This window comes from Zootoca vivipara, chromosome 4 (assembly GCF_963506605.1).
Source record: "Zootoca vivipara chromosome 4, rZooViv1.1, whole genome shotgun sequence".
Taxonomy (NCBI): domain Eukaryota; kingdom Metazoa; phylum Chordata; class Lepidosauria; order Squamata; family Lacertidae; genus Zootoca; species Zootoca vivipara.
Window position 1 is genome coordinate 75,416,687 of NC_083279.1, and position 25,564 is coordinate 75,442,250.

General features: G+C 41.3%; 1 protein-coding gene across 3 annotated transcripts in view; it reads left to right on the forward strand.

Moving 5' to 3' along the window:
- DCLK1 (doublecortin like kinase 1) overlaps positions 1-25,564 on the forward strand; it is a 204,054-nt gene that overhangs the window by 156,969 nt on the left and 21,521 nt on the right. For all 3 annotated transcript variants that reach the window (XM_060273781.1, XM_060273780.1, XM_060273782.1), the window contains 8 exons: positions 2,701-2,758; positions 3,688-3,807; positions 10,726-10,872; positions 16,035-16,168; positions 16,659-16,736; positions 17,283-17,379; positions 17,937-18,017; positions 19,336-19,449. In XM_060273781.1, the coding sequence (XP_060129764.1) occupies positions 2,701-2,758; positions 3,688-3,807; positions 10,726-10,872; positions 16,035-16,168; positions 16,659-16,736; positions 17,283-17,379; positions 17,937-18,017; positions 19,336-19,449 (829 nt within the window). The remainder of the gene's footprint in view (positions 1-2,700; positions 2,759-3,687; positions 3,808-10,725; positions 10,873-16,034; positions 16,169-16,658; positions 16,737-17,282; positions 17,380-17,936; positions 18,018-19,335; positions 19,450-25,564) is intronic.

Sequence of the window (25,564 nt, forward strand, 5' to 3'; positions counted from 1 at the left end):
ATTTCTTATACCTAGAGAGTCTTTTTTTTTTAAGGAAAAGGAAAAGGGAAGCTAACTTATTCAGGGAACTCTTTCTAATTTTGGCATATTGATATTGCTGTAGTCTTTCTTGTATTTTTCACTGTAAATGGTAGACAAGTTGTGCTTTATTTATTGAATACCCGATTCTGTGGGGTGTTCTAGCATTTCCTAGGTTTTCCATCATTGTTGGTGATAAAACATGTTAAGCTAAAAGTTTATAACTCATTATTATTATGAATATTATTATTATATTCTGTTGTAAACGGTGAGCCAAACCTTAAAGCGGCCAAGCTGTCACATGCTTGTTGGATTGATCACATATAAGTTCCCTTCATAATATGAGCTAATTTTTCCAGCATGTAATTACACTCAGACAAGCTCAATAATTTACTTTTTTGTGAACAGAGGGGCAACCACAGTGTTTGGTTCATAAGCCTTAAATGTTTGTTGAAGCAATAAAGCCTTTAGTGTATATTTATGTGAAACTTTTCAGAATAAGTTTGTGCATATAAAGAAGGCTAATTGATGCTTCTTTATTTCTCATAGCTATGCTTAAGAAGCCCTCTAGTGGGGAAAACAGAAGAATGGCTAATTGCACACACATGAGCCATCTTCTAACAGCTTCAGTTTTTGAACAACCTGAATAGGGCAAAGTAGATTTGTTTGCTTGTTGCCAAGCCTTCACTTTAAATCTACAATTTCATCTTTGAGGTTTTCAACTTTGAAGTTTTCATTTTACTCCTGTTAGATGGCAGAATACTGCATGTTTCTTATTCAATTAAACCACTCTGCTTCACCTTGTCAAACCTAGGTGGCTTCCAACAGCAATCAAATGGTAGCTTTATAACAGGGGTTGGCAAGGTTTACCTTGCCTGGGCCGGTTCACTCCAGCGGAGATCCGTCCATGGCCCGATCACGCGTGCGCCCACGATTTCTGGCGTCTGCATCTGTGCAGACGCAATTTCCGGCGTCTGCGCATGCGCAGACACAATTTGCGGCAATATGGGAGCTAGTCCCTGTGCCGCGCTGCACATGTTTAGCACAGCACGCAGGGACTCGCCGAGTGGGCAGCTCGGTTTGGGGGCAGCTCATGGGCTGGTTGAATGACCACCGTGGGCTGTTTGTGGCCCATGGGCTTTAGGTTGCCAAACCCTGCTTTATAACATTCTCTTGTCATATTTCCCTTCGGGCAGCTTTTTGGATTGCTTTGCAAGCTTAATGATTTATTATATGTGGAAATGATTTATTATATGTGGAATGATTTATTATATGTGGAAATTTTGTCCTTGCCCTTCTAATGCCCTAAAGCAGTTTTAAAATCTCAGTATTGTATGAAACAATAAATTCAATGAAAGTCAACTGATAATAAATAAAACATTGGGTACCAAGCTGGGTGGGGGGTGGGGAGCCCTGCTGGATTAAAAGGACAGTGTCCAATTAAATAGGCCCACTAGTGCAGGAACTTCTCCTCCCCCATCTTCTCCCTCTACATGCTTCCTAAATCTGTTCTAGAGGTTCCCCCAACCCTCTGGAACAGATTTGGGGAGGCCACAGCAGGCAGGCAGGGAGTGGAAAGGGAGGAGAATTTCCCTTGTGCCCATTATGTCTTCACTAATCAGCAAAAGGCAGACAGGGAGAGAAGGCTCTACATACGTCCCATGGAGGCAGAGAGGAAGCTTAACCACAAGCCCTGGTTTGGAAGACATGCTAATGCAGGCATCCCCAAACTTTGGCCCTCCATATGTTTTGGACTACAATTCCCATCTTCCCCAACCACTGGTCCTTCAAGCCAGGGATCATGGGAGTTGTAGGCCAAAACATCTGGAGGGCCGCAGTTTGGGGATGCCTGTGCTAAGGCAAACTTTAGTTTCACTTCTGAGTAGCAACAGCAGGATTTAGGAGGAGCAAATGAGAAATCGGAGACTGGGAATTCCTTTCTGGTAGCCTGCTAGGCCAACTTTGTGGTGTTAACTAGGCTGCAGTGCTGGTGAAGCCACTGAAAAGGCTCATCTCATGTCACCATCAGTCAAACCTCAACTGCAGGTGGAACACTGGAAAGGCAGGTCTCAAGGAATGGTAAATGGTGTAACCACCCTACACTACGAGCTTCTGTATCTGTGCTGTACAAAATCATTTTTATTAAATCTAAAAAGCACCATATGGCTGTTACTTCAAAATAATATGACTACATCGTTCATCATTCTTTACATGCTGCCTCTACTAATCTGCCTCTGCTAATATTAATAATCCATCCTATTCATCTGCTTTTTTGCAGCAAAACAAAACATGAGAATGCAAGCTCTACATTGGGGAGAGGGGGAGGGATACTTGGTTTCCCACATATGTGAATACATTGCTTTCATGAAGGATACTTGGCATCCATCTGTCTTGGGAGACAGTGGAGGAGTGTGCATTTGGGGGTGAAGCAAAACTCTTGGAAGCTTGCAGCACATCTGTGACTATGGAGACCAATGTGGGAGAGCCACAGAATCATAGAATTGGTGGAGCTTAACCCTTCCTTCCTGTATTCTTTCTCCACTCTTCCAGCCTTTCCATGGAAACAAAAAGGAGCAGTAGTTGGTACTTTGCTTGTTGAAGGCAGTTTGAACTGAAAACAGAATTCATTACAGTATTTCATCTTCCAATTCTCTGTTGCTTTCTCTTTCTGTCTCTCTCTAGGTCAACTGGTAGAGAATATGCTCTGAAAATCATCAAAAAAAGTAAATGTAGAGGAAAAGTAAGTACAGAAGCTCCCCGTTGGATCTCTTTCTTTCATATTCACCTACTCTAACTTTAGTATTCCCCCCTTTTAGTAGCCCTGCTCCAGGTGTCCCCACTGAATGAAGTGAGGTGGGTAACCTGCCAGGGAGAGGACTTTTTCAGTTGTGGCATCCAATTATGGAACAGAGAATCTTGCCTGGTGCCATATTGGTAGCCTTATTGGCACTTGTCTGCTGTATATTTATCTATATATTATGGTTTTGTGTTTTACTTTCATGTATTTATTATTTTGCCTCTTTTAAAATTGGAATTGTCAATGCTTACAACCAAATAAGCTCCCCAACAAATGAACACAGTACAAATAACAATAACAATAATCTATATTAAAAAATGTGTTTTCTTTTATATTTATTCTGTGTGGCATCCAACTAATGTCCTGTCATTGTAAGGATTTCCACTTGGTCAGTGAAACTTCTCCCCCTCTTTGGATCCTGCCGATAGTTGTCCTGTCCTGTCCGGGGGACCCCCCAGAACAGATTTAGGGGTGGGACAAGGGACAAGACACAGCAAGAAAACACAGACCGAAAAACTTAGTTTCAAAATTGGTATTTTTTTCTAAATTATTTGTATAGAAACACAAGATGACTTGGAGCAATCAGCCCAGATGTCCTTTGTGGTTGGGTTCATGGTGGGTAGGGGGGAAATGAACAAAGGCTTTTGGAAACCCTTTCTATGTGAGGGAGTGTGACTTAACTAAGTCTGGGAAGACTGCTTACTCTATGGTCTTAACCCCTTCATGCATTAAGTTGAGCTAAGCATGCTGGTTTTATAAGGCTGATATTTATCCCACACATTCTGCATGAAACATAATGTGGGAAACTGAAGCAGATGGATGGATTTCTTCCATTGTCTTTCTACATGTGGTTTTCTTTTGTTTTGTGCCAGGAGCATATGATCCAGAATGAAGTGGCCATTTTAAGAAGGGTCAAGCATCCCAATATTGTTCTTCTGATTGAGGAAATGGATATGCCCACTGAGTTGTACCTTGTCATGGAGCTTGTAAAGGTATGTCTATATGAAAGAAAGATCACCTGCTATTTCACAGATTGCCAACCATTCACTAGGCTTCAAATTAAAGGGCTGGGTAGCTGCTGATGCACATATTTACAAGGGTGTATGCCTTTATTTACCCCCTGGACACAGCAGCTGTTAAAGGGGAGATTCTATAGAAGGGTTTAGCCCTGTAGAGACAAGCAGGCAGAATGGAGGAATGAACTAGAGGTAAGTAGGTGCTCTCTGGACGTAGTGTTTTGGTTTTTCTCTGGATTGCTATTCTGTTCTAAGGTTTTTGAAATATATACATAGTTTTCACTGTATAAACACGATAAACGAGGTTTCCAACTTTGTTATTTCTGGTGGATTTGTGAGTTAGCCTGACTTGCAGGACATATGCCACAAATAGGAATAGCCAAGCATGGTGATCAGATTCTGATAGGGATCAGTGAGTGAATCCCTGCTTCCATATTACTGATTGATCTGCATAGGGTGGGGTGGAAGAACAGAGAGCTAACTCACTTCTTATGGAAATGCATGGGAAAATCATATGGAACTTCTTTCCCCTGGCTTTAAAAGGGGGTTAGACCATTTATGGAGAGTAAGGCTATTAGTGACTATCCGTCATGATGAATATGGAGAACCTGCATGTTCAAAAGCAGAAAGCTAATTGATATTAGTTACAGGGCAGCATTGACAGGAGAAATCTGTGGCCTTCTTGCTCTGATTATGGATTTCATAGAGACATCTGCTCGGCTCCTGAAATTCAGGGCGGTCTCAAGCCCGTCGGGCGCCCTGGCGCTGAGGCGCAGAGATCGCTCCGGCACCCCCTGCCGGCCCAGCGCCCTGCCGCCCTGCGCCACCGGGACTACACCTAGAGCCGGGCCTGCTGAAATTTGTGATCTACAGAGGAGGCCTTTTGTGTGGTAACTTGAAACATGGCCTCCTCTGTAGTGGCATCCCACTTGTGCAGCTCCTTCCCTTTGGAGGTGTGTCAACCAGCCTTGTTACTGAGCTTTGGTCATCAATTCAAGATCATAGCTGCCAAGTTTTCCCTTTTCTCGCGAGAAAGCCTATTCAGCATAAGGGAAAATCCCGTTTAAAAAGGGATAACTTGGCAGCTATGTTCAAGATACACCATGTCACTCGGGCTTTTGGGTGACATGGATGTTTGGTGGGGTCATCTGAATTGTTCTTATTGTTTACTCCACCAACACGAGGAGTATAAGCTCTTGGTCTTATTATGTTTAGTGGCTAATGATCTCGTGGATATCATTTTTATTTTTAGGTGTTATATGCTGTGTCGCCCTGTGATCCTGATGGGATGAATATATGAGTCAAATAAATAAATACTGCAAGAAACAAGTTGCTGAGCTAGATAGATCTTAGTTCTGATATGGGGCTGTTCTCAAGAGATCTCTGGTTCATCAAGCCCAGGATTGTCAAATGGAAGCAAAGAGTCTCATAAGAGTTATGCTGTTCTGGAGAGATACTAAAGATCTATCTGATCCAGAATCCTGTTTTCACAGTGACCCAGCAGATGCTTATGAGAAGCCCACAAACAGGACACAGGTGCATTAACCCCTTCCCATTGTTGCTCCCCAGTGACTGATATTTAGAGTTATGGATCCTCTGATCCTTGAGGTAGTATACAGCCATCATGATCCGTAGCCAACAATTTGACAGATTTATGGAGGATAAGGTTAATCCCCTTTTAAAGCAGTCTAAGTTTGTTACAAGAACCTTGTGATAATGAATTCCATAGTTTAATCGTGCACCCTCTGAAGAAGTGGTTCCTTTGTATTCTCACATTCCCACTCTTGATCTTCATTGGATGACCCTGAATTACGCAGGGATCTTTCCCGAACTTGCTACCCAAGGCTGTAAATGCCAGGGGTTTTTGCCTGCAAAGTTCTCCCACTTACCTGCTATAGAAAAAGCTGGATTCGTAACTGAATAATTTGTGTGGGGTTAGGTGTAGCAGGTTTTCATAGCTGCAAACGAAACCGAAATTCCTCCTGTAATGGGATCTTTACTACAATAAGATATTGTGAGAGCTGTCGCCAACTGTTTGTGACAAGTTCATTCTAAATAAGGTGCGACACCTTCTCTTATTCATTAAGTTTGACAGTTGAACAAACCTTGCTGTGATTTATTCTCTAAGTACTGAAGCAAGCGCATTTGGGAAGATGTCAACTGTTGATTCAACAACGGCTGGCCTTATCCCTTGCACAGCATGCCCTTTACAATTGTGTAACCATCTGCTGTGGGTTGGCTTTTGAAGACCCAAGTTTAAATCAAGTTCACAGATGGGAAATATATTTGGGAGGAAAAGGGTTGATGTGGTGGAGCGCCAGTTTCTGGCTACTACCATTTTGCATTAATTGGCAGCCACAAGTTTGATATAAGTGGTGGCTGCTGCTGCTGCAGACACGGTTTCATTTCATGGCAGGCATGTCAATCTCTGCTGCGTAAAAGGCCTTGAGTGTGAGGAAAGCACTTCATAAATACAAATAAAAGCACGTTGCAAGCAGCGCTTGTGGAAAGGAGAAAGGACGTGGTCGCTGGCGAACTGCCATTGCACATAGTGAGACCAAATTATTATTCAAGCCCAGCACTGGTTTAGCTATTTTAACAAGCATGATTTATTATAGGGTTTCCTCCTGCTGTTCAAGGATCTAATTTCAATTTCACATGAGAAAAGGAATGTTACAGCATTTATGTTGCTAGCTAGTAAATAAATAATTGGTTACTGTACTTCAGGATTTCAGTGCCTTATGTGATAAGGGTGGACTTTTCCTCCTCCTTCTTTTCTTTTAAAAAAATACATTCAGATGCTTCTGTTAGTCTGTCTTGATTCCAGGAAAATGCAGAAGAGGGGGATGTTGGGTGATAAAACATTAAGGATCCTGGGCCCATCTTCTACAGTTCCTTGATGGCAGCAGGCGACCTGTTATTTCAGTTAGTAAAGCAGAAATTGGCATGATCCCTTACGTGAAGGAAAAGTTGGAATCCTGTGCTGTCCAAGAAAGTTGACTGTAAAGTTCATTATTTAAGGTCTTTATCCAAAAGGGGGGTGGTCGCCCATTCAGTTTAAAAATCACATCATTGTATTTCATTCAAGTACTTGCAAAACCTGAGATATTTTGCATGTGTTCAAAATAAATGTTCTTTCCCACACACACACACAAAATCCTCCCTCCTCTTTGAAAGGCTACTCTTGGGAAAATTACTGTTGCTAGTGAGTGGCGAAGCCCATCTTATGAGTCATTCTCTTGGAGCATGAGGGTCACCTGAGTGGGTGGGCTTTTGCTCTCCAGCTACAGTTTTCTCCAGAGCAGGCCCTTAGGTCAGAGCAATATTCTCTGCTGTTTTGTGTAGAATGTAATATGAAAGACTGTTTGAGAGCAAGCTGCTTTTGGCAGGGGACAAATCACCACCGGGACTCCTCATGCCCCAAAGGTTATCCATAGTGTTAACCATTTGCCCCCACCAGCATTATTCCTTAGGAACCTAAGGAAATCCATCATATACCTAAACCAGGACTGCACAATGTGTGCAGAATTGAAATGGGGACCTCCTTCAGGTGCACTGTACAAATCTTAAATTCTGCTTACAATCATAGAAGCAGGGGTGTCCTCAAATTCTTCCAATTCTTGCCACAGTTTTCCCTAGACACCTGCCTCCTTTTTTGGCCAAGTGCATAAAGCTGAATTCATGCAAGTTAAATGCATGAAAGTCGTGAATCAACTGTATTTCATAATGGACTATGAGCCTTAGGTTCCATCACAGTCTCTCTTTCCTTGCTAACTTGCCACTGAGGTTGGGTTATTTGAGGCACAAATAGAAAGTGGTGAGGGGTTTAAATTTCCCACCATCAGTGAACATAAAGTTTGCTCTTGATCTAAATTGTCCAGTATTTTCTGCTGCAAGTAGCAGTGACTCTCTAAATAAGGCCTTAGAGAGATAGGTATTTTTTTATTGGAGTTTGAACATGTGACCATTTGGACACAAAGTGTGTGCTGTTCCACTTTCCTGTGGTACTTCCTGACAGCTGATAACCAAATGATGGTTAACTGAAGAAGTGTGCATGCACACGAAAGCTCATACCAATGACAAACTTAGTTGGTCTCTAAGCTGCTACTGGAAGGATTTTTCTTATTTTGTTTCGACTACGGCAGACCAACACGGCTACCTACCTGTAACTAGAACCAAATAATGGTAGTTTTATTATAAAATAAATGTTGGTCATTTTTCACAGAATTTTATTCAAACAAAGAAATATTCTGTGAAAAAATAAATATGTGTTCATGAGTGTTGACAAATCCCACCAAAGGTTGTTGTTGTTTTTTTGGGGGGGGGGGGTTAAGCAGTTTTGGGGAGAGCTGGTGAAGTCATTTGTATATGATATCTCTTCATTGTGAAACACCCACAAGATGTATCTTATTTGATAGGATCTCTTGTAAATACCGGTAAGATGGAATGAAACCATTAAACGACTGGTAATTTAAGATTGTAAGTGCTGATTAAAAATTGGGTTTTGGTCTAGATTTCCAACATTAAATTAGACTTATTTTAAAACAACTCAACATTCTTGTTTTAGGAAAGAGTTTAACACCGTAGCTCCCTGAACTACTATTACTACTCCTTTGTTTTAATCTTTCCTCAAGTGCAGAAGTGAAAATGTATTTTCCTTGTGTAAGCTGACACAACTCAGTCCCTTTATTTATTACTTTGGCAGAAAGCCATCCCACAGCTCTGCAAATAGGAAGAGAATCGACAGAAGTGCTATGAGCACCTATCTTGGTTAACTGCAGGCAGCTATCCAGACTTTCCTTTGCATACAAACAACAGATTAGGGGGTTTTCCAAGGCAGAGGCAGGATTTTGTTGTTTAGGGGGGAGGAGAAGGCCAACGGGGAGGGGAGGGTACTTAGACTGCGATGCACACCATGGATTAAACCAGGATAGAAATTTAGACATATGAGATGTGCCTCGAAGGAACAAAAAAATGCATTCTAAATTTGTACAGCCCGTATAGAACATGACAAGGGTCTAATTTACCTATTATATGCCTGTCATGTAATGAAGCCTTTTCGTGCCCAATAAGGGGGCCTCTCTCTTCCACACTACAAGCTTGTTTCATAGTACAGTATTCTCTCTCTTGAGGGAGTTCTAGGAAATGGAGTGCTGTGAGGCTGCTAATGACCTCTGCTGGGGTATTCTCAACAGCCTCATGAAACTACAATTCCCAGGGTTCTCTGGGTAAACCACAGCAGTTAAATCAATATAAAACAAATATAGATATGTAATGGGAATAGCAATGTTAAAAGCAGGACATGGGAATAGGTAGACTCAAAACCTGATCCAGTGAAGCTTTTCTTACATTCATAAACAATCTAGAGTTAGGGGAGAGCAGTGAGGTGGGCAGGTTTGCTGATGATACTAAATTGTTCAGGGTCATTAAAACAAAAAGGGATTGCAAAAAGCTCTAAAAGGACCTCTGCAAAGTGAGTGAATTAGTAGTAAAATGGCAAATGCAATTCAGTGTAAGTGTAAGTGTGAAGTGATGCATGTTAGGGTGAAAACTCTTCATTTCGCATTTTTGTCATACCCTCCAACACATCAAAGGCAAAAACTGGGATGCCATCTTCCTGTTTTCTTTTTTCTCACAAGAGGATGGCGGCCATTTTGGGCATCCTGATTTTATGCAATTTTGCACCATGATTTCTTCCCGGAAAGCAGCTTTTTTGGGATTGGTGCCCAAAAATGTGCATTTTGGGGCACCACATGAGATTGTGGCCCTGAAAAATCGCAATATCATGGTGCCCCAAATGGCTTCTGTCCTCTTGCAAGAAAAAAACAACGGGATGTCTTGGTTTTTCCAGGGCACTTGCAAGGTATGATATATGTGCAAGTGGTTTGGACTGGCAGTGACTGAGCAGGAATGAGGCTTTGGGGTTGTAGTGAAGATGTCAGCCCAGTGTGTGTCAGCTGTGAAAAAGTTGCAGAAAGATCCATGTTAGGGATCATTAGGAAAGAAGCTGAAAATAAAAATGCAGGTGTCATAATGCCCTTCTACAAAACTTGTAGTGCAACCACATTTGGAATACAGTGGCATGTTCTGGGCACCACATCTCAAGAAGGATTTTGTAGAGATGGAAAAGGTTCAGAAAACCACATTTTAAATGTTTTGAGGAGCAGTTGAAGCACATGATTGTCAAGGAGGAGTACTGCTCTGATGAGGAATGGTGGGACCCTCCCCTTCCCCTCCCCCCTCGCCCTGCTCCTGACCAGGATCCTGAAGCTGCCCAGGAGCAGTGAAGCAGTATAGATTTGGAACAGTGGTTTGCAGAGGGGCATAGTTCTGAAGACAAAAGTTGGGAAGAACTGGGGGGTAAACAGCAAAGTGAAGAAGAACTGAGAGAGAGAGAGAGCTAACAGACTCACTCTCGCTGGAAAGTGTCCAAGGTCACACAGCAGATAAGGTGGCTACACAAAAAGCAGGGTGGTTGCGAGATCAGGTTGCAAGACAGAAGTGACTGGGGGGAAGTGGGTGGAATCCTTAATTGGGAACACCTTCCTTCCAAGAATGGATGTGTTGTTCTTTTGCTGTGATCATTAAAGACTCTTTAAATGGTAAGGGACTATTTTCGCTTTGTCCTGCTTATCTACGGCCAAAGAGGTGGAGGAAGCCGAGTCCCAGGATCCTGACAATGATATACTGCTACAGTCAGACTGAATTCTTCCATCATGTGCAGCCTGAAAGACAAAATTTACACCACAGATATTAGACCTGTCTTTTATATAGGTCCTCTGTGCTGTTCTCAAAGAATATGATTATGCTTTTCATTACAGTATGTTTCCGGAATCTCAGTCCTCTCTGTGCTTAGTGGAATGGTGTACAAACATGACAATTATTTCATTCCAGGGCGGAGACCTTTTTGATGCCATTACTTCCACAAACAAATATACAGAGCGGGACGCTAGTGGGATGCTGTACAATCTGGCCAGTGCCATTAAATATCTTCATAGCTTGAACATCGTCCACAGGGATATCAAACCTGAGAATCTGCTGGTAAGTTCAACCTCCGGTACGTTCTAGAGATTTCTGTTCATATGGCTGATGTTGGTAGCCTCAATGAGGCTTCAATGAAAATATGTATCTCTAGATAAAAATGCTCACCCTAAGAAGCATTTCAAGTCTAGCAAATATTGCACTGTATACAGAAGATTCATGCTTTACTTGTGGAACACAAATGGTTTACTTCTATTTTAGAGATACATGGATTGGGCTATATGCAATGTTGCCAGGATCATGCCATTGGAGAATTGAGCTTCTGAATCTGTCAAGTAGTCCAACAAACCTTGTAAATATTATTTCTAAAGACTAACTTTTGAAATGTTATGATGCTCCACTGCTGTTCTCTCTATGACTCCAAAAGAGGGTTTTTCCCCCTGACTTTGAATTACATGAAAAGCCACAGCATCCTCTCTACCTTTTGTGTTGGGGATGCTATATGTGTTTCATGCTGTTTAATCATTTGCAACTCATCGACTGCTCTGGTAGCCTTGGTACTGCCCCCAGTTGGTCCATTGTACCTCAGAACCCACATAAGCAAGCAAGCAAGCACATTTCTTATTCCCTAAACATCAGCTATGCTCTGAACCCAAGTATACCGGGCTGCAAACCAACTTCATCTTGCTTCTACCAGCTTTCTCTCTCCTCTACCCTCATACCAAAAGCTATGATAGGACCTTCCTAAAAACTAGAACCCTTTGGTTCTAGAACCCTCACAGAGTTTCAGTTGCCAAATTTTGCCACAAAGAGGGATTGATTGCTAAACCACTCTGGGAGAGGAATAGGAGTCCATAGCACATTAAAAGTACAGTGTGACAATTATCTTTCGTATAATTTTGCTGCTGCTGCCTTTCTTGTTTACCTGGGTTGATAGGAAAGTGTGTTACTGTTTAGGAGAGAGGCTGAGAGCCAAATCAAATGTGCGGGTGGCAGGTCTTTATACACAGATCTGTCCTAATTGTGTAGGGCCCAGCATAATAGTGTTGGGTCCAATGTTAACAACAAATGGAACTCAACCATCCACTCTCCTTGCTGACCTGTCTCTTGTGAACAATTGCAGTTAGGCTCAGTTGCATTGTGGAACTAATATTTCACTTTCACACACACACACACACACACACACACCACTTTTCAACAATGCAGTGTATTCTTTGCCATATTGAAGTCTGAATGTTAGTATTGGTGCACTGCTGTGTATGTAAGCTAGTGCAATCACATGTCAAGATTCATTAGACTCTTGTTTCTGAGAACGCTAGAGATGGTCTCATGGGGAAACGCTTACAATGCTTTTGTATTCAAACTTTTCTCAAGTTTGACAGCAGTAGACTGAAGTTCTCCCTCACCCTCTTGGTTGTTTTCCCTCTTAAAATAGCATTCACTGACCTACCATGAGCAATTATGCTGGGTATTTTTTTTTAAAAAAAACCAACAACCATGTTTTAGTGTATTTTGCGGTCCAGAGCACTCACAATAGTCCTGTGCTATTGTGCACATTCCACACTGATTACTAGTCAATACATTTTCCTACTAAGACAATTGCACTCAAAGGACATGTCTGTGTATGTTGCTTCCATCAGTTTAAACTGCACAAAAGCACATGGGAGCTTGTTGAGATGTGATTATTTCTAAGCAGCTATCACTGGCAAGATTGCCTTTGCAGCTTCTAGATGCCTGGGGCATGTTGTTCTTAGTATTGCATACCAAATGCTAGTATGCTTTTTTTGCACTAACTGAATTGTGCTATCCAGAAGCAATATGGATACTAACTAAAATAATATCCTTGGCCACACTCTAGTCCTAAGCACGTTGCATAGAAATTGGGTACACTGATTTAAGACTTAACTTCCATGGAAGTTCTCTTAGGCTCACATATTTAGATATCTAGATATAGGACTAGTTCACACATATGTCCATGAAATCTCATCCCAAGTCTTCACTTCATACAAAAAATGTGTACTATATTAATAGTAACAGCTTGATCTTGGCTTGGTGGTGTGTCCCCTCCCATTTCCCATTTGTACCAAACATGGGCAAAATTGTTGGCAAAATTGTTGGCTGCGCATTCTGTCCTTGGCACCCATCAGTTTGCCTTAGATGAAGCTAAGCTGTATTTCTGACTGGGTTTGGGGGGAAATAGCTTAATCTGATCTAATCCACACCAATTCAGTCCTATTGTAATTCACAGAATAAACACCCCAAGATGGTATTGCTTCTCAAACATTGCTCTCACACTCTCCAGCTTGTTGCTTTACATCTAGGTCACATCACTCCCCAAATCTCTACTTTAAACTTGCCTTATTTTCTGCTGAGAGAGATGGCATCGCCCATTTAACATCTTGGACTGAGCCCCTTAATCCTTCTTAATGGCAAATTACCTAGGTTATCACCTCACCAGGAGGCTAGCCTGGACTTTAAAGGTAAAGGTAAAGGAGCCCCCGACCATCAGGTCCAGTCATGTCCAACTCTGGGGTTGCGGTGCTCATCTCGCTCTATAGGCCGAGGGAGCCAGTGTTTGTCCACAGACAGCTTCCGGGTCATGTGGCCAGCATGACAAAGCTGCTTCTAGCGAACCAGAGCAGTGCACGGAAACGCCGTTTACCTTCCCGCCAGAGCGGTCCCTATTTATCTACTTGCACTTTGATGTACTTTCGAACTGCTAGGTGGGCAGGAGCTGGGACCGAGCAACGGGAGCTCACCCCGTTGCAGGGATTCGAACCGCCGACCTTCTGATCAGCAAGCCCTAGACTCTGTGGTTTAACCCACAGCGCCACCTGGGTCTCTTAGCCTGGACTTTAGCCTTGCTTAAATTCTAACACTTGGTGGATCCAGGGGTTATAAGGGTCTGGCACCCAGCTTACCACCCCAAACTCATAACAACATAATGCCTGAACATCTTGCTCGCGCATAATATGGATGATTTTGATTTGGAGGAAGGCAGAGGTTGACCCATGTGGGTGTAAAAGGGTTACTAAATTATGTTAAACGAATTTCACTAGGCAACTTGGCCACACCTCTTTTGCTGATTTTACCCTGCATGGGGTATCCAGTTCCAATACATGTGCTATTAATCAACTGGCTCTTTTACCATTTTAGCAACCCAAGCTAAAAGCCTTAGTCATATGAAAAGGCTGTAATACTTCACCTCTACATTCCCTTCATCTGGAAGGCATGCTTTTTTCATTTTAATTGGGACATTTTTTCATAATTGCTCCTATTTAACATGATTATTTTGTCAAATCATGGGATAGCTTTATAGCCATATAATAAGCCCAAGAGAACAACTTCTCTGACTGTTGCCATCTGCAGTGATCACAAGAGCAGCTTAGGAAATATGGACAGTCTTTAGAGTAATGGGATACATATGGTAGCACACAATTATGTGTGGCTGGATTCAATTAGTGTTGTACAATTACACAGTTTTATTGCTTAGTTAAAACAGTGAAAGCACTACATAGTGGGTAATTTGCACTAATCCACATCTCTTTAATTGCCCTTCAGGGCTTAAAGGAAAATAGAACTTGTAAAGAGCTTACTTTCTTAGTAAGATGAGCTTTAAATGATCATCTACATTCTTTGCTTTTCGCAGGGCAGACAATTAAAATATTACCCCTTTACATTGAAGCCTTATTTTTGTCTTTAATCTTACTTACCAGGGCAGAGGGAACATTTCCCCATGCCCACTGCTTGTTTACTTGTTTTCAGAAATGAACTGAAGAGTTGGTTTTTAAAAAAGAAAATGAACTCTTACTTGTAAAAAGCTCCAGGGAGAAGTTATCTATTTTTTTTTTTAAAAAAATGCATCCCTGGAGTCTTTTTAGTTAAAAAAAAATCCTGGTGAAATGATAAATTGGTTCTTTTAATAGCCATTCAACAAACTTAATGTTTTAAGTTCCCGAACACTTTGCAAAATAACTTCCCTTGCCCTGCCCCACAATAGAAACACTTAAAAAAATATGCCTGGGGTTGTTTATTAAAAATAAATGTTGTATGCTGCCTAGTATAAATTCAGACACTGAGGTAGCTCTGCATTCTATGTCCCAGTCACAAAGCCTTTAAAAAGCCTAGTGCACAATCTCTAATTAAAAATGTCATTGAAATATAATTTATTGCTGCCACTTTAGCAAACACTTTCTTAAAGATTCATAAACCAGATGTGCCTAACAACTCACATTTTTAATAATAGAGCAATTTCATTTTTAAATGTCCTCCTTCCCTACCCTTATTCATTCCGGCATTGTCACAGCCAGTGTGTGCTGAGAATTTCTGTTTGCTGCTCCTTTTCGAAGACAAAATTCCAGTTACATGAGCTCACTGAAACCCAATTGAAGGGGGGGGGGAATAGGCCTCTGAATGCAAAACATATTCTCATAATATGTATTTGATGCTACGGTGTGTTTCTATTGCCATGCAATTTACACATAGTTTGCATTTCACAAATAAGAAAAACATTCTCTTTGCCACGCAACTTGCAATAGGCTTTGGTGGCTGCCTAGCTCACAATTTAAAGGGTAAATTGACAGGAGGCAATTTTATTAATAAAAACAAATCTCATACATTTTTCCTCTGTGATCAATGGCCATTGAAATGTAGAATAATGGATCTGGAAGTGTCTAATGGCATGAAGTCCAATACTCGGCCAAAAGCAGATATCCATAAGTAGTAGAGAGAAACCTGCTTGGCCTATACTTCGCTCTCAGCCACGGACAATTTCTGATAGACAAGTGATGACCAAGCTGGAAGTGATCTTCAAACATCCTTCTGCCCCATAGAGTAAACTAAACTGTCCAATCTACTCTTATTAAATTAATATTAATTATGAACACTGGAGGACTGTACCACCTGCATGGCAACAGATTGTCTCTATAGCAACTCTAACAACCTGTTTTACATCCCTACAGTAAGGATACTGTGCTGTTTGGCTTCTGGCTACTGTTTCATGTTTATTAAGTGCAAGCTAAGTTCGCTCCAACCTCTTTATCACTCTCTCTGTTCATCTCTGGCTCTCGCCTCCTCACATCTGCTGTGTTCAGGCATGCTTGGGGACGGGGTGGGTGGGGGGCTTCACTGCCACAAGCACAATGGAATAGAAGATTGACTGTTAAGGGAAAGGGAGATTCCTGCTAGAAGGAACACACTGAATCAGAAGACTGTTTGTTTAGGTTTATGAGCACCAAGATGGGAGCAAGTCACTGAAGCTGGGAGATTTTGGACTGGCCACCATCGTTGATGGGCCTCTTTATACCGTCTGTGGGACACCTACTTATGTAGCTCCAGAAATCATTGCAGAAACTGGGTAAGATGGTTTGTAACACATTTGGTATGAACAATTAAATTTATTAGTAATTTGTAAATTAAATCTTGAGAAGAACATTGACAGATTAGGGCCAAGGCAACAATCAAACATTTATCAAGTTTCTAAGATAGTATTAATGATAGTTGCTGATTACTGCTGTTTACAATCTCTCTTCCTTCATTTTATATCCAGTTCAGTTAGTGCCTGGTGTGCAGAGCGACTATCATCTAGTGAAAGAGATCCATATTCTTCTCGTGAATAGTGGATGTCCATTTGAATATAAATCACACTGTACTTGAATTTAAATATTTTAGATTTAATTCTTGCACCTCATTTTCTAAAATGCCATGTAAAATATAGCTATTACTAAGACAATGCCGTGTAATTTAATGATGGTCTTTGCCATGGTATCATTTTCTCTTTGCTTTTATTTTGCACTATTGATCACACATTCTTTATAATATTAATCATAATCTCTTGTCACTTGTAGATATGGCCTGAAGGTGGACATCTGGGCAGCTGGTGTGATTACTTACATCCTGCTGTGTGGTTTTCCTCCATTCCGTGGGTATGGGCAATGCTGATCTTTTCCCCTTTTAACAATGCACTTCTGAGCTATTGGAAACCCAAATGTTTTTTTCTCTCTGGGTATAATTCTAGTTGCTCTCCCCATCCTTCTCCTCCCCTGCTGTGTGAGGCAATGTAATTTACCTAAACAGTATCATGATAGGTGAGATGATGATTTCATAGGTTTATTTTTATTTATGCAATTCATTGCTGGTAAAAAAAAACAAAGGAAATAAAAATGATGTTCTTCCCAGAATTTAAATATTATGCTGTGATCTTTTAGAATGGTATAAAATGTATATCAAATATATGTTTACTGAAAGTAGAATTGCAGAGCCTTGCAATTTTCAGATAGAGTCAACTGGCAACTGTTTCTTAGGAGCTTTCTTTCACATTTTGAATACATGCTGTTTGGTAGACTCTGCAAAATGGGAGAAACACATTTTTCCTCAAGCACTGCACTTTTAAGAGCAGAGTCTTGCTGTTTCATGTATTTATCTTTTTCCATGTGGTGGAAACTTAACACTTTTGTTTCCTTACCGTGTAGAAGTGGCGAAGATCAGGAAGTCCTTTTTGATCAGATTTTGATGGGACAAGTAGACTTTCCATCCCCCTACTGGGATAATGTTTCCGACTCTGCAAAGGTAAATTGTGCTGCTTTGCTTTTTCCCCCCATATCTTACTGACAGCCCTCTTTACAAGCCTTCTCGGGGAGCCTATTGTAAAGTTTCAACTGGTGCAGATCAAAAACTTTTAACTAGTGCAGATGAAGGTGCTAACCCAACGCGCTGCAGGAAGGAATGGAAAATGAAACCGCCGATATAATGCTGTTATACAAATCTATGGTGCGACCGCATTTGGAATACTGTGTACAGTGCTTGTCACCTCGCCTCAAAAAGGGTATCATAATCTTGGAAAACATTCAGAAAAGGCCGACCAAAATGATTGAGGGAAAAGAGTGACTCCCCTATGAAGAAAGGTTTCAGCATTTGCAATGTTTTAGTTTACAGAAAAGGCAAGTGAGATGTAGCATGATAGCAGTTTATAGCATTATGCATGGCATGGAGACAATTTCCTCCCCTGTCTCCTAGCACTAGAACCTGTGCACACGCAACAAAGCTGAATATTGAAAGATATAGGACAGGTAAAAGGAGTGCTTCTTCAAACAGCATAGAGTTAACTAAATCTTTGCATTTCGCAGGAACTTATTACTATGATGCTACAGGTAGATATAGACCAGCGATTTTCGGCTTTGCAAGTCCTTGAACACCCATGGGTTAATGTAAGTAAATCTAAAAGCTAACAGCTTTATTTTAACATATATATATATATAAAATTGTTTGCTTGTGAAGTCTTTTGAATTGCTGTTTTAGAAATATGACACATGCCACAAGTAGCTGCCAACCTAGCAGATCGAAAGCACGCCACTGCAAGTAGATAAATAGGTACCGCTGCGGCAGGAAGGTAAAGGGCGTTTCTGTGCCCTCTGGTTTCCGTCATGGTGTTCTGTTGTGCCAGGAGCAGTTTAGTCATGCTGGCCACATGACCTGGAAAGCTGTCTGTGGACAAACACCGGCTCCCTCGGCCTGAAAGCAAGATGAGCGCCGCAACCCCAGAGTCGCCTTTGACTGGACTTAACCATTCAGGGGTCCTTTACCTTTTATCTTAGACCTAGGGTTTTATACAACAATGTTGTCCCATTAGCACAAGTACCTCCCCTCCCTTTCCCCCCATGCCCCCCCCAAACTGTTTAACCCCCCCCCCCCGGAAAAAAGCTAGAGATATGACCCTTAACCAGTTCAGTGCATCAGTACACTATTGTTTAGCATAGGACACACACACTTCTTTGGATTACAAAACAGGATGTTACTCCTATGTTGCAGAGATACTGGTGCAAAGCTTTAAGTATCAAGACGCTGGTCAGTTGTTGATATACATATGCCCAAAATACCTGAAAGAGTGGGGCAAATCTATTTTAAAGGGCTATTTTTAAGACTCCAGCCATTATTTACAAGAATGTGAGTCTATGTTTCATATGGCATATTGAGGGGGAAGGGGGAATATTACTGACTTGTGGATGACCAAAAAAAAAATACAACCCATTTGTAAGAGTGAGTGTGGCACTCCACCATGAGCAATCTGTCTTTGTATCCTGTTTATTAATTACACATACCATGAAATTATTCTTTTGGGGGGGATTCTCCAGAACTATTTTGATAGCACATGGAAGTACCCAGCAAGTTGGTCTTTTAAGGCCTTACTTCTAGGCCAACTCTAGTCTAGACTGTTATTGTGTCAACTTCAGGCATGTTGAAATAGCCAACTGGGTAATTCATGAATACCATACAAAACTAGAATGGTGTAACGATTGGCAACTTTCAGCACATAACTTCATGATATTAGAAAGTTAATCAGCTGCCTCCGAGCACTATTAGATCTTGTAAATTGCAGATTCCCAAATAAAATAGTTAAAACTAGTAAGTCCTAATAATTAATATATCATTAAATACAATATGGTAGTGGTCTGGAAAAATGTCTCCTGAATTGTCCTTCAGCTCCTTGAAGATCATAATTCACAAATGCTTGTTTTCGCTTTGCAGGACGATGGCCTTCCAGAGAATGAGCATCAGTTGTCTGTAGCTGGAAAGATCAAAAAGCATTTCAACACAGGCCCCAAGCCCAACAGCACAGCTGCTGGAGTTTCCGTTATAGCAGTAAGCATCTGCAATACAATGCTTAACTTTTCTCCCTCAGCGTCTGTATATCGGGTCGGTGTTGAGGAGATGGCACCCAAAACTCAGCAGATAGTTATGCCTTTAATGCAGTATAAAATAAAACTTCAATTATCCCATCTTCTTCCAATTTCTTCATCTTGAGAGCCATATCATCACCCAAGGCAGCACACACTATCCTATATATTTCTGAAAATAAATCCCCCAGTGGAGAAAATCCAATGTGCATTCACAAATGTGGCATTTAAGCTTGTGATCATTTACTTTAAAATTGATTGGATTGTTATAATACTTACCTGTAGCAAGAGCAAAAAAAACCAACCCCGATTCGAAGCAGGAATTCCTTACACCAGGCACATAGAAATCATTAAGTGTCACGAAATACAACTGCTTCTGGGGTAGCAATTTTTGCCTACACTAACTGGCACTGAAATGCTGCACAGATTAGCAATATGCAGCCCACTGCATTGGCTCCGAAAGCCCTGCATGCTGTGGCACGTATACAGCTGGTCCATGGAGCATTCTATGTGCATGATTGGCAGCCGCACAATGTGCCCACCCCCACAACTCAAGATACTGATACTGGAATGCCTAATATGGTTTTAGGACTAGGCCCTATTTTTTTTCCATCACAGTCTGATAGAATTATAGAAGCGTTTTAATAACCTAAATGAATCTCTCATTTTTTAAAAGACACTCAAGAGAAGAAACTTCCATTTTCCATTGTAAGATACAAATCTATGTGCCCATAGATTTTATTCAGTGTACATATCACTCTTTGGACACAAGCTGGCTAGCTGCTTCCCTCCAGACAGGAATCAAACTGGCTGGAGATTCAAACAGAACTCCGTACAAAGCTTCTGGTAGCACACATGGTTTTTTTGTTTTGGTTTCTTGCAATCCTCTGCAGAAGCCCTGTTAAAATCTCAATTGCACATAATAGCACAGATGAAAATGTGCCAGGCTTCCCCCTCTTCCTCTTCTTCCAACCACAAATAGAGACAGGCCAACATTAGCCAACAGGGTTATTTATCTATTTCCCACAAACATGCACAGAAATCATTGGGTTTCCATAAATTAATATCACTGAGCGGTCACTGGGTTTGTTTGTTTTTTAACATGCCCATCTTCTTTCTTTACGTCTGCTTGTGCTTTTTAAGCTTCCTTTCATAAATGTGCCTACTAAGCATGCTCCAGAAAGAGCCATCAGAATGATGCTTCAAACATAATAACCATTGACCATATCAGATTAATTGACATTTGTTCCCAGCTTGGATAAAGTGCAGGTGGAGCCCCTTTTCGTGTAGCTCTCCCACTTTCATGGTTTTGGGGAGTTTTTTTGGCTTGGCCCTTTTGGGGGTGGATTTTAAGTCGGCATGAATTAAATTCAGCTCGTTTGGCTCAGCCCATCTTTTCTGGATTCTTGCTCCAGAGTTATTTGGTTTGGCAAGTGTTTGTCCCTCCCCTCATTGCCTCCCACCCCACCAATGATTTTATTTCTTTAGCTGTTAAAACTGAATAAATAACCCCTGCCTTAAAAAAATGGAAGGTAATCTTTCCCTCATGCTTTCCTTAGGTTTGGTCGCCTTTTTTTAATTTATCTCATTGGCTAAAAATACAGTCAGCATTTGCTTTTTAAAATGTTCCATTAAAACCAACGCTACAGTAGCTATTTCCCACAACTAAAACATCCCATTATGTGCATTCGTCATATGAAATATCAGGTATGTTCTCAACTGCCCAGCTGAAAACCTTTTCAATTGGGCTGCCAGCACGCTTGTCCATGAGAAGCACTTGCTCAGGTCATCTACACAAGGGATTTCATAGCTTTTCAAAAGCTCTTTCAAAATGCTTTGCCAGCTCCTTTTTCACCCATCCTTCGCCGCCTTTATTATGCTTATGTTTATTTTTTTGTTTAATTTGCACCAATTGCACTGGAAACTGATTGCTTTAAGTAGTTTTGATACTGTATTTTAATTGGGGAAAGACACCACAGTGCAGCTTCTCACCGAAAAACAAAAATGGCGTAAAAATAGAATGACATGCAGGTCTTTGTTTTGGTTTTTAGTGCTATATTATCTGAATATTGGCACCCTGTCTGTTTAGTACTGGAGACTGGCGTTTTCCTGCTAGTAATTCACCACTGTGATTTATCATAAATGTGCACACAAGCCCTGCCACTTCATCTAACTTTTCCAAAAATACAGAGAACAAATTTCCGCCATGCATATATAAATGTGTGCTTGTTTGCTTCTTTAAAAATATTTATGATTCCCCCCCTGTAATAGTAGGCCTCTAAAGAATTTGCAACAAAATAAAATGCAGAATAACACACACCATAAATAAAACAGTAGAGTGTTAAAAGTGACCTGATACAACCAACATTCCAGAAATGCTTGCAGAAATAAGAAAGGTTTTCACAGCACACTGTGTGCTTTGCCTCTTCGGGGGGGGGGGGGGGGGTATTTCATAATACAGGGAGTACTTCATGGAATGCTCCATTCTGAATATAGAGAGATTTGATTTCTGTGGTGTGAGGCACCTCTAAAAGCAAGATAATGCTAATAAACCTACAAGTTCCAGTGCACAGTCTCAGCAGCAATAAAATCAGAGTTGCCTGCAACTCAAAAGTAAGTCCCATTGAGGTCACCTTTACTCCCAGGAAACAAAGTACAGGCATGCTGCCTAAATCCAGTTTTTGCAAGGCCAGCTGCTCAAATTAAAATGCAGTGGCAGATAAGCTTTAAATAAGATAGCATTTGGTATAATTCTTAACTTATGTACTCTACAAGTGCCAGAATTTAGTGTTAAGAAATCTTAAGTTAATTGACTCCCTTTTATGTTAAACTAGTTTGAAGGTACAGTAAACATGAGTGGATGAATGCAGCATGCAAATGCTTACAAGGTTTGTGTACCAATTTAGCCTTACACGCATTGGCTGCAATGAAGCATACAGGAAGTGGTGATGTCCCAGACTTAGGTGGCTTTTAAATGGGGAACCAGGAAGGTTTGTGAAGCTCAGTAGCAAGTGAATATTACAGCCTTGTGCACTAGATGCATATGTAGCACAGAACCCACCTCTGTTCTTATTGAAAAGGCTCCTCTTGAAGACAGCCTTTTCTTCTTACTCATGCAGTCGAGGGCATGGCCCAGGCTGTCAGATCCCAGTGTTGCCCTTGGGCGGCAAGGAGGCAGATGATGGGGACAAAACTAGAATTAGTAGGATTTGATATTGGCTTTGGCGCCTCCTACTGTTGGCCTTCCTGCCTTCAACCCTATCAGTCCCAAAGGGCATCAGCCAGCGCTGCTTGCAGTGAACCAGAATGAATAAGTTAGAAGTGAACAGGTGTTCCCTTTGAAGGATATTAGTTACAGTGCTTAAATCTGCCTTTCCTTGTGGCTTTAGTAAAGATGCCATTTTGTTCATGCCCCCTTGAAGAACAAGAAGCATTTTGCCCAGTGAGGGTTACTCATTGAAAATGAGAGGTAATTGACATTTCTTGCAAAGCAGTCACGTATCTCTTGTACCCATATGCCTGGGTTAATGAACCAGGGGGCATCCAGATGTAACTGGGTTACAACTCCCATCATCCCTGATCAATGGCTGGGGCTGGTGGGAGTTGGAGCCCAGCAAACTCTGAAGCACCACAGGTTCCCCATCTTTACCAATTGAAACTTGAAAGAAAAAAGGGTGATGAACTCCGATGATAACTTGTGGTGTTAATATGTACGGCACTTAGCTTTTTCGTGCAAATCAACGCTTGGTATCAGTGGTAGTTTTACAATGCATTTTTAAACAATGCTGCACTTTTGTCTGCTTCCGTAAGTTGTGTTGAATTGGTTTTACTGTAGTGTTTTCCTAATTTGCTGTGTTGTAGCCAGCCCTGGGATCATATGATGAAGGTCTGGTTAGAAAATCTCCTATAAATAAAATATGTTGCCAAATAGTGTCTTTCAGACTTGAGGAGTATGAATTTTGTACAAGAGGCCTGCAGCCACGGCAGTGCTAATCTTTTGTTATTGATAGCGTTACGTAAAACAAACATATAGTATTCTCTCTGCGGGTTGTAGTTATAGCTACACAAGAGAGTAAGCTATGTCAATGAATGCTTCTTTCTTCTCTATGTTGTTTACCCTCCTAAGCCTGAAAAATGCTTTTAAAAATACAAGTCATTGCTTCAGGATTATAAATAGGCTTTCTATCAACTTGTCACTGTTTTCTTTGAGTGTTTCAAACTAGTGGCTTCACTGCTGCCTGCCAGAGTCTCCGTTCACTGAGGAGAGCCGACAATTATGGCTTAACTGAATACAGATGTCTTGAAGTTGTGGTAAAATGGTGTTGCCCCACAGATTTGACTAGCAACACTTTTCCATTTGCAAATTAATACACACAAGTGATTTTTAATTTTTAAATAAATAAACACACAATGTAATGTACTGGCCAAGTATAATTCAATTTGAGTTCAGGTTATGAGTGCAAACATGTTGAATCGTGTGTGTGTGTGTGTGTGTGTGTGTGTGTGTGTGTAGACACAGTTGTGTGTGTGTGTGTGTGTGTGTTGTCCTTGAGTAAGCAGAATAAAAAATGCTAATGATAACATTCTGCTTGGTTTAAGGAAGCTCCTAGGTTTAGCCATGGAAGCAAATCTCAGCTTGAAGTTTGCAAGAGGCATATAGTGGTGCTGAGGGAGAAAGGTGAAAGTAGGATGAAAAAAATGGCGTCCTGCCTGGAAATTTACTCTGATTGCAGACTGATTCAGTAAAATTGGAAGTGTGAGGGGATTGGGGCTTCAAATGTATTACCAGGAACGCCAAATAAAATGTAAATGACATTTTGACAGTGGCTAGTTGGAAAGGCCAAATTCTCTGCAGAGCATAAGCTGCAAACTGCATGAATTTGTCTTTCCATATTTAAGTTGCATCATGCTCCTTTGAACCACCCCTCTCAAAAAAACAAAACCTGTTGCTGCAATCCTATTTACACTTATTTGAACTTGGGGGTATTTATTTCCTTCTCAGTAAAGATACACAGGCTTGCTCCGTAGGGCTTACTACATTAGACATATTTAAATCCCATTGCAAGAGCCCCTGTTGGAAACACCGAGGAGGTTCTGCCAGTTGTAGGCCCAGAGATGCCAAGAATTGGAAGATCCAGGAACCATACCTTGTACTTCAGCTAGCCACAAATTTCCAGCCTGACCTGAAATGATTAGAGGGTTAGGGAAAGCCAATGGACAGGGTGGGCCTAGTCAACTCCAGGAGCCTCCTCAGAGAACCCTTCAACCTGTTTCCACAGGTGGTGGCTCCACACAAGGCAACAGTACAAAGATCCAAGAATTCTTAGGTCCCTGGCAGACTCTGATATGTGCAGATCTTCATAAATTGGGCATGTCCTTCTCTTACTCTAGGAATGTTTTTACACATACACATACTCCCATGGTACATCTGTTAGTGTGGCATGCATGAGGAAGCCTCTCAGCATGTAGAGCATCAGAAGAACCTGCAGGATCAGACCAAAGGTCCATGTCGTTCAGCATCCACAAGCAGAACCTAAGGGCAAACAGCTGTGATTTCTAGCACTGATATTGAGAGAACTGCCACCTCTGATACTGAGGGCAGTGCATATCTATCATGGGTAGTAGTCAATGGTTGACTTATGCTCCATGGTTTAAAGCTATCCAAGTTGATGGCTATCACTGGCTCTTGTGAGAGTTCTGTGTGGCTTGATGCAAGTATGTTTAGGAGAAGGCTTGGAGGCTATAGAATCATAGAATTGTAGAGTTGGAGGGGACCCTGGGGTTCATATAGTCCAGTATCCTAGCTAAAGCATCCATGGCAGATGGCCATCCAACCTCTGCTTCAAAACCTCCAAGGAAGGAGAGTCCACCACCTTCCGAAGGAGTCCGTTCCACTATCGGAGACATTCTACTCTCAGAAAGTTATTCCTGTTGTTTAATTAGACTCTCCTTTGTTTAATCAGACTCTTGTACTTGAAGCCATTGGTTTGGGTCTTAGGCCTCCAGAGCAGGAGAAACAAGCTTGTTTTCTCTTCCATGTGACAGCCCTTGAGATATCTGAAGGTGGCTGTCATCTCTCT